The sequence below is a fragment of the Cajanus cajan genome, chromosome 11 (assembly GCF_000230855.2).
Source record: "Cajanus cajan strain Asha chromosome 11, NIPB_CcT2T_4, whole genome shotgun sequence".
NCBI lineage: Eukaryota > Viridiplantae > Streptophyta > Magnoliopsida > Fabales > Fabaceae > Cajanus > Cajanus cajan.
Window position 1 is genome coordinate 9,878,295 of NC_138527.1, and position 10,372 is coordinate 9,888,666.

Genomic DNA, 10,372 nt, shown 5'->3' on the forward strand with positions numbered 1-10,372 from the left:
GAATTTTTGACTCAAATCAAAAACATTGCTAATGAACTTGCTGGAGTTGGAAGTCCTGTGTCACTTGAAGAATATGTTGATGTTGTTCTTGAAGGTCTGCCACAAGAGTATGCACCTGTGGTCTCTGTTATTGAAAGTAAGTTCATCACCCCTCCTATTGCTGAAGTGGAAGCTCTTCTCCTTGCCCATGAGTCAAGAGCTAATAGGTTCCGTAAGCAGTCTTTCTCTCCTTCTATTAATTACACTCAAGGTTATTCTCGTGGGGGTGTTAGTAGTGGATCTTTTAGAGATCGAGGTGGTGGTAACAGTGGACGTCGTGGTGGTAGAGGTTCTGGAAGAGGCCGTGGTAGTCGATTTGCAAATTTTCAGTGTCAGATTTGCTTCAAGTATGGACATACTGCCAATATTTACTTCTATAGAGCTGATGTCAATTATCAACCTACAAACTCCCTTGTCCTGTATGATCCTACCACACTGCAACCTGTGCAGGTTACCTCTTCATCAAACATTAAAGCCTCCAATACTTGGGTGAATCCTAATCAGAAACAGCTCAGCCAAGATGCTCATGCCAATGCCACACCAAGTGCTATGATTGCTAATACCTCTTCTCAAGGAGCTACTAATTCTACATGGATCCCTGATTCTGGTGCTTCGTTCCATGTTATTGGTGAGCCTCAGAACATCTATCAGTTAGAGCATTTTGATGGTCCAGACCAAATCTTCATAGGAAATGGTCAAGGTTTGCAAATCAATGGTTCTAGTTCTTCCTCCTTTTTATCTCCTATTAACTCTCAATTTAGTTTTCAACTAAATAATCTTCTTCATGTTCCCCTTATCACCAAAAATCTGTGGAGCGTAAGTAAATTTGCTAAAGATAATTGTGTTTTCTTTGAGTTTCATGTTGATCATTATTTTGTCAAATCTCAGGAAACCAATGAGGTTCTTCTTCAAGGTATTGTTGGTGTTGATGGGCTTTATTCTTTTCCAAATCTAGAGCTCCAAAGTCCCTCAGAATTGGTCTCTTCTTCGGCTGAAATGTCCTCCCAGTCTGCTGTCTCCCCTACTATTACTACAGTTTTAGATAATACCAATGTAAATAAAAATTCTGATCTATCTAGTTCTTCCACTATGTGGCATACTAGGCTAGGTCATCCTAATTCTCATGTTCTTAAGCTTGTTCTTACTCAATGTAACCTTCTTCCATCAAATACATATGTTACTGAATTTTGCTCATCTTGTTGTGTAGGAAAGTCTCATAGACTTCCTTCTTCTGCCTCTAAAACTGTATATTCTGCTCCCTTGGATTTAATTTTCACTGATATGTGGGGACCATCACATATTAAATCCTTTTCTGGATATATTTACTATGTTTCCTTCATTGATGCTTTCTCTAAATACACTTGGATATATCCCTTAAAGTCAAAATGTGAAACTCTCTGTTTTTCAACAATTTAAGGCTATGACTGAACATCAATTCAACACCAAAACTAAAAGTGTTCAATCTGATTGGGGAGGGGAATACAGAGCTTTTACTACATTTCTTGCCACAAATGGAATAGAACATAGATTGATTTGTCCCCACACACATCATCAAAATGGTGTGGTTGAAAGGAAACATAGGCATATTGTTGAAATTGGTCTTACTCTTCTTCATCATGCCTCCTTAGCTCTGCAATTTTGGGATTTTGCTTTTACCACTGCAGTTTATCTTATCAATAGATTGCCAACTGCAGCATTAAATTTTAATGTTCCTTTCACTGTTTTATTCAATAAATCACCTAATTACAAATTCTTAAGAACATTTGGTTGTGCTTGTTTTCCCTTCTTAAGACCATATGTTAGCCATAAACTTCATTTCAAATCCCAGGAGTGTGTTTTTCTGGGATACTCAAACTCTCACAAAGGTTATAAATGCCTATCCTCTTCTGGCAGAATTTACATTTCAAAAGATGTTATTTTTAATGAACATAGGTTTCCTTACTTAAATCTGTTTCATCCAAGTCCTACTCAAAATGTCTCTCCATGTCAATACTTCACTCTCAATCCGAATTTGTCTCCTCCTTGCACTACTTCTCCTGTTTTCTCACAGCAGCCTCCTCTGTCTTCTCAAGACAATGATCCAGGTGTCTCAAACAGTCCCACAATGTCTTCTTCACATAATGTGTCTCCTTCATCTAATGAGTCTTCCTCACATAATGTATCTTCTCCTGTCTCTTCCACTGACATAGATAATGTTCCTAGAACCATTAATAATCATCCCATGCAAACCCGTTCTAAATCTAGATTTCATAATCCTCGGCTACATCCATCCTTATTCTTGGCTCATAGTGAACCTAAAAATGTTAAGCAAGCTCTAGCTGATCCTAATTGGTTCTCTGCTATGTAGCAAGAATACACTGCCTTAATACACAACCATACTTGGGATTCAGTTTCTTTGCCATCTGAAAGAAAAGCAGTGGGATGTAAATGGATTTTCAGAGTCAAGGAAAATGTTGATGGCTCTATAGATAAGCTTAAAGCTCGGCTGGTTGCAAAAGGTTTTCATCAAGTGCATGGCTTTGATTTTCATGAGACATTTTCTCCTGTTATTAAACACATAACTATTAGAATCATCATCACTCTTGCTCTTACCTATAACTGGGAATTATTTCAGTTGGATGTAAATAATGTCTTTCTTAATGGCACTTTAGAAGAAACTATTTACATGGTTCAGCCCCCTGGTTTTGAAACTGTGGTCTGCAAGCTCAACAAGGCACTATATGGCTTGAAACAAGCCCATAGACAATGGTTTGACAAACTGAAATTGACTCTTACTCAATTTGGTTTTCAAGCTAGTAAATGTGATCCATCTCTGTTTTCGTACAAACATCAAGCTCATACCATCTTTATTCTAGTTTATGTGGATGACATCATTACTGGCAGCTCTTATTCCCTTATTCAACAAATCACCAATCAACTTGACTCCATATTTTCTTTGAAGCAATTGGGAAGCTTGGATTACTTTCTAGGTATTGAGGTTAAATACTTGCCCGACAAATCACTGGTTTTGACTCAGAGCAAGTATATTCGGGACCTTCTGGTTAAAACCAATATGGCTGAAGCTCATTCTGTTCCTTCTCCTATGTTCTCTAACTGCAAATTGTCCAAGTCTGGGAATGACTTATTTCATGATCCAACTCTTTTTAGATCTGTTGTTGGTGCCTTACAGTATGCTACACTCACAAGACCTGAAATCAGTTTTGCTGTTAACAAAGTTTGTCAATTCATGGCTAATCCTCTTGACTCTCACTGGGTGGCTGTCAAAAGAATCCTAAAGTATTTAAAGGGCACACTCTCTTATAGTCTTCACATGCAGCCTGCTGCAGTAGGCAGTCCCATCTCTCTTACTGCTTTATGTGATGCTGATTGGGCCTCTGATCTGGATCTGCTATCTTTTTTGGACCCAATTTGATATCTTGGTGGTCCAGAAAACAGCGAGTTATTGCTCGGTCCAGCACAGAAGCTGAATATCGCAGTATAGCTCAAGCTTCTCCTGAGTTAACTTGGATTCAAGCTCTTCTACAGGAACTTAAGGTTCCTTTATCCACACCTACTTTGCTCTGTGACAATCAAAGTGCAGTGGCTATTGCACACAATCCTGTTTTTCACAGCAAAACAAAGCACATGGAGATTGATGTGTTCTTTGTTCGTGACAAAGTTCTATCCAAGCAGCTTTTAGTTTATCACATACCAGCTCTAGATCAATGGGCTGATTTACTTACTAAGCCTCTGTCTGCTCCCGTTTTGAAGTTCTTAGAGACAAACTCAATGTGCGAAGTTTTTGTGACAAACCTCCACCTTGAGTTTGAGGGGGGCTATTAGTGTATAAAATCACAACAAAAAGGGAATATTTGTTTGTTGGCCCTTTTTTACTTTTTGCATTCTGTTACATCTTCAGAATATTCCAGGGACACTTGTCCAGACAGCTGTCCTTTATTTTCTCTCTCTGTTGTTGCTTTATAGCTGCTACTTTTACAGTTGTATTACCTTTTATTTATTTTCTCTCTCTCTCTCTGCTGTAATACTGAGGGGTTCCCTATATATATATTGAACCCATGTATTCATTTTGTAGTGTAATGAAATGAAGTTCCTCTTTACATTTTTATCTCTTTCTACTTTTATCTAATAGACATGATTAGAAGAAATCACAATCACCTTGATTACAAAAATAAATGTAACGATAACATAAGGAGAAGAAAATAAATGAGAATCTAATCAGATTTGAATAATCTAATATTGATCCCATCTAACTAAATCTCCTATAATAAAAGAGAATAAAATCAAATCAGAGTAAGTCTGATATTGATCTTAACTACCCAAATTTACAATTAAATAAAAATATATTTAGCTGTCAACAGTATAAATGGAAGTTCCGGTGTGAAAAGGAGTGCTCCTTTTGGGGGTATATTGTATACCTTGGTTCTTGTAAGAATTTTGTTCATAATCAATAACGAATTCATTCAGTTTTTCTGTCTTACTGTGTGAGTGTGCTGATCTTGATTAGGATTTTGTTCTTTTCCTTTCTCAAGAAGAGATTCCTAACAGGTGGGCTGACCAGAAAATATTTCTGATGGTTTCTTTATGATCGACTTTAATAAATGATATGAACTATACATACATTATACTCCATCTAACACAACAGCTTAACCAAGAATAGTTAACAAAACTGGGGAATGAGCAAAGAAACCTCTTAATAACTAGATGATGATCAATGAAAAATATTTAGCATTATGGTTTTGTTTCTTTATGGATTTCATTGTTTGGCTTGCATGGTGATATGTGGGAGAATGCCATTGCCCAACATGATGCAACCATTTTTTTATGATCGACTTTAATGGTTTTGGTAGAAGTAATGGAGCTAAATTTTACTGGCAATGTGTGATCTGTGCAGGTGGATGACTGAATAGACAGAGGTGAGTTCCATGATGGGATTGCCAGCCAAAAAGGTCGGCTGAAAAGTCACCAATGCCAGCAGACAGTGATGAACAGAGATATCTGCTGGAAATTGATGTGGCAGAGGGAGACCAAATAACTGGAGCACAAAAATAGTGTAACAATAAACAAAAAACACTAATGTGGAGTGGGTCCAGCAGGCACGGATGGTTTTGGGTTGCCTCTCTTCAGCTTTTAGATACCATAGTGAAAGAAAAACAAAAGCATGTACTAAAACTTTAAGTCTCAACTTCACCATGGACTCAATACTATGTGAGAAATGTTAGGAACACACTCCTTTATTAGTTAAAATTTGTTGCAAAAATTACAAAATTTTGTGGGTCTCACATCCTATTTAATGAATGTATCATGATTTTGTAGTTCTCAATAAATTTTAATCAACAGAAGAGAGTGTTAGAAAAAGTCTGTTAGAGAATGTGTTGCCAGCACTCCTCTATTTGTATAACGAATATAATATAACATACAACTAATTATTATATTTACATGATACATTAATGATTAAACCAAGAATTAAAAGTCATGGGGAATGTAAGCTTGAACTGGATCTTATACCGTTTGTGCCAACTCATGATGAGTACTAAAAAGATAGGAGAGCAAACAAACAAACCTAGAATCTTTCCATATGCTATGATATTGGAAATTTGGGATCACAAGAGTAGCATTCAGGTAGCCAGCCACAGCAACAGCATTGCACACCTTCGAAGCACAAAACATTCCTTTTACAAATATGTCGAGAGCAAAGCTAAATTGGGGACACTTTAAAGAAGGAATGTACAGAAAACACTAACCGATGTCCTTTGCTGATTTAAGCCACCATTAGCCTCTACATAAATGTATCCATTTGATTCAGGAAGGCCTATGAAAAACATAAGAAATTTGCACTGGCAGTTACAGGATTACAGGAATTGTATCTTTCTCACACACTGATTTTATTTACATTCATAAAGAGGAGATGATTTAGGATACAGTGAAAGAAATCCCTAAACTTTAGCTATACAGTATTTTCCAAGTTACCCTATTTACATAGAATCAAAATGAAAGTTTCACAGTATTTATTGAGTACAATATAGAAGATAAAAACATAATTGCCCGGACATTAAAGTAAATAAATAATATATTACAACATGGTCAACTTAAATTTTAAGGCAACAATATGAACAGCACACTTCATAAGTTAAAAGACTATTCAGTGCTTTCCTCAAAAAGTGTTAGGCTTTACCACTGTGAAATTGGCCATTGTCCTTGCACAACTAGCCTGTTCATGAATTTCATGGTGTTAAAGATTCCATTGTTTTTAGGAATTCCCACTACTATCATAACTTAAATGATAGGTAAACCCTCTAAATTAAATATGCATTTGGGTCTCCTTGACTATGTTTTCCCTGTAGTCCAGGTAAAAGAATATGGCCAGTCTGATGAATCCAAGGTGATTTGAGACAAATTTTATTTTCAAATCTTATTCATGCATTTTATTGAATAGAAACATAACGTAGTTGCTCGGTCTAGTGCAAAAGTTGAATTTCAAGCCTTGACACAGAGCATATGCGAAGGGCTATGGATGAAGATTATTCTTGATGATCTTAGAATTAAAATAGAGCTATCTATAAAGCTCATTTGCGACAAGTCAACCATCAACATTGCTCATAATCCAATTCAACATGACAAGACCAAGCATATTGAAATAGAAAGACACTTCATCAAAGAGAAGTTGGACAATAACCTTATTGTTACAGCTCACATCCCTACAGGACTCCAAGTGGCAGATGTACTTACTAAGGGACTTCCTACTAGTAGATTTCAAGAGCTGATAGGCAAGTTGGGAATGATTGATATTCATTTACCAACTTGAGGGGGAGTGTTGTAAATAGGAGTATCTTAAGAGATTTGATATTATTTTATAATCTTTTCTTATTTCCTTTATTTTTGTTTATTTTCATAATTATTTGTTTTAGGGACAAATATATCTCTCTACAATAGGGTAAAAGAAGAATGTAATTAGTGTGAAACAAATTAATAAAATCCTCTCTGTCAACTATTTGCATTAGATATTACTATTATGATAGAAGTATTAAGTTTTTAGTCAATAATAATATATGAACAATAGACAAATCAATGATACCAAAACACAAACACGGATCATATTATTATATTATACCTTCTAAAGATCTTTTTATGCATGGTTTCCACTCACCACCTTTATGTGGAATACTCCATGTCGTAGATATCTGAAAGGAAGTTAATTGCGTTTGTCACTACAAGTATCCAACTTTCCATTTAACAAACTGGAAGTAAGAAGTATGAAGATTTGTAAGGCACTGAGGAAAATACTCACATGACTCAATTCAAAAATAAAGGAAGAAGTAAATTATTAAGAAAAACAATTCAAGGCCAGAACAATTAAAACTTTACTTAGAAAAATGCTATAATAATATTTACCATCAGAGAATCAGAGATGAAGCATTTCCTAAATAAGAGAAGGCATACATTAAGACATCACGATATTTTAATAAATTTTAAACATAGTGGGAATTTCCTAAATAAGGCATGTTGCCATAAATACTGGGGAGGTTAAAAGAATGACCATCTAATCATTAAGAATTGGAGCCTTTGGGCATTGGCAGATGCAGACCCTAGAAGTTCTACAAAGTTCTAACATGTAATTGGGATTTACCCCTATTTCTTTATGATAATCTACCAGGTTATATTTCTTCCTAATAAGATACCAAATTCCTATTAGAATCCATTTGGAGGACGAGGAAAGGAAACAAGTTAGTTTTAAAACAGGGAATAAGTGTGAAGAAGTTAAGCATACACAAGCAAATGGATGCCAACAACTTTTATGTTTATGCCAATGGCTTGTATCCTATTAACAATCAACTTCCCTAACAAGCACCTCAAGTAAGATTTGACATCCACTTGTTCAATGAATCGCAATGTGTTGTAATTTTTAGTAGTATTTCAAAAGAACAAGTCCCGCATTGCTCAGCCTTTCATTCTTTATAGTTTTTATATATCAAAATGTTTTGAAGGCTTTCAACGTGGCTAGTAAGAGGCATGGGCTCACACTTGACATTTGACCCCACGGACCTGATCAGTGAAAATTTGCCAATTTGCCTCCCCCATGCCCAAGCAATAATAATGGGCCTAAAAAAATTTATTTCAGGGTTTTATTTTCAAAAATTATACTTTGAATTTTAAAATTAGCTTATCTTGAAATAATAGTTTTTAATGACTGTTTAATTAACTTGGTTGTTTATCCGAAAATGCGATCAGTGGGTTATCTTCTAAACCCCTAAGTGAACCTTTTTTTTTTAAATCATGTTCATTAATCATTACTAACCACTTTATGTAATGTCACCTTATCTCTTAATCGATTATGTGACTGTTTCCATCACTTGTAGATTATGTTTTACTAACCTTTTAATTTATACAGTTCTATATAAAATATTTTACCCGCCAAACTTTTCTTCTTCACCTGTTTTCAGAACTCTTCTGGCCATTCCTTAGTTATGCTATTTGTCTTTTCTAGTTTTGTGCCTTGGTTTTAAAGCCAAGACGTTTATCTTGTATCTTGGAGGACTTGTGCATTTAATGCAGATAAGTCCTCTCAGGCAATTTATTCGTTTGCTTTTCAGCACCAAAAACAACACAATGTATGAGACTTGGCCCGTTCTTTCCTCTCCAAATACCCCATCTTAAGACATCTCTCTTACTCAAAAAAGTAAATAAATAAAAAAAAGATGCGTGTACATCAATGCCCCCAAACTTCTACTCTCTACATTGCCAAATATTCGGAGAACCAATACACAATCAACGTCTCATCAAATCACAAATAGGCAATACCAAGTACTACAAGCAAACACATTATCCATTTCGAGTGTCAGCAACACACTTTAGCATTGATTAAAATTCATTAAAAATTACAAAATCTTGAGGGATGCTCATTAAATAAGGAGTGGGCCCTACACAAAATTTGTAATTTTCATCAAATTGCAGCCATTATTAAAGAGTGTGTTAGATAGTGTTAAGGTGACATTTGTCTATCCAATATACTTTCTCTCATATGGTTACTAGAAAAAACTATAGTAGCCAAGGCAAGCATCATCGTAAGAATCAATTTTCTTAATTTGAAAGCTTTCACTACACAGTTTACAGCGCCAACGCATTCCAATTTCCAACCTTTTGACTAGAAGAAAAACAACATCACTACAATGCCACCGTTGCATTATCTGACCTTTCCCCTTCCTAATCCCAAAACTCTGCGCATGTTAAGATCCCAACACTTGAACACAATATCTATTTTGCTCTCACATTTTATTTAATGAATCACGTTCATGATTTGTGTAGTTTCCAATAAATTTCATCCAATGATAAATGATGTTAGAAGGAATTTATGAGAGAATGTGTTGTTAGCACACCTGGTGGCGACATTCTCATTGAACAATGAAGAGAAATGAGAGAAGAAGCAAAAAAAAACGAGAATGAAACGGATAACGAGAAAGCGCGAACGAACCGCATCGGAGGAAGAATGGAGGTCGGCGTCCATCTCGGGGCGGAGCTTGGCGTAGAGGTCGGGGGTGCGGTAGAGGGAGCCGGGGGCGGGGCGGTGGTCGATGAAGGGAACGACGTCGAAGGAGACGGTGGCGATGTAAATGAGCATGCCGAGGATGTAGATGAGAGGCGCGAAGAGGAAGACGCCTTGGCGGCGGAGGAGGAGCGAGAGGAAGACCCAGGCGAGGCGTTGCGCGGCGGTTCGGGGCGGGTTTAAGCGGGCGGGCTTGGAGCGGGCGTGGCGGCGGAGCGGGGAGCGGAGAGGGGACTGCGGCGGTGACGGGGTGGAGCGGCCACTGCTCGGTAGCCGGTTGTAAGGGTGCATTTGGTCACATCATAACAACGGTGGGTCCGCAGGTGAGTGAGTTCGTGAATGCAGATCCTCTCACTTATTATTGAAGTTGCTTGGTTTCAAACCAGCGATCATTTCCAATTAAAATAATAAAAATAATAAATACAAGTGCTGGACACAGAGACAGAGGGAAGGTGGTGGTGTGGTTGGGAAAACAGAATGAGTGCACGTGCTATCAAAGTGGGGATGCAATGCAATGATGTTGATCGAGATTGGAAAAAGAATAACGTCAGCATTATTAGGAAAGCCAATTAATCGTATGTGTTAATATTTCAACTCTTCCATAGTAATTATTTTAAATCAAATATACTAATCTATTAGTATATTCGAAACAAAGTTATCATTTTTATTCATTTTTCATCTATATTTTATTATTTTTATTTTTTAATTCTTAAAAAAAGTTAATGATATTAATAAGTATATATTTTTATTAATATTTAAGATAACGATAATAAATATATTTTTTAACTTTAATTG

At 36.3% G+C, this 10,372-nt stretch overlaps 1 protein-coding gene across 2 annotated transcripts in view; it reads right to left on the bottom strand.

Annotated features, from left to right (window-relative positions):
- Positions 1-10,075, bottom strand: part of LOC109818459 (protein ESMERALDA 1) — a 36,884-nt gene extending 26,809 nt beyond the window's left edge. Inside the window, exons 1-4 of one of the 2 annotated variants that reach the window (XM_020383937.3) lie at positions 9,506-10,075; positions 7,148-7,217; positions 5,781-5,848; positions 5,600-5,688 (exon numbers count right to left, since the gene is read on the bottom strand). In XM_020383937.3, coding sequence (XP_020239526.1) covers positions 5,600-5,688; positions 5,781-5,848; positions 7,148-7,217; positions 9,506-9,868 — 590 coding nt within the window. In that variant the 5' untranslated portion in view covers positions 9,869-10,075. The remainder of the gene's footprint in view (positions 1-5,599; positions 5,689-5,780; positions 5,849-7,147; positions 7,218-9,505) is intronic. The other variant, XM_020383935.3, reaches the window with a different exon arrangement.
- Positions 10,076-10,372: the final 297 nt, after the last annotated feature.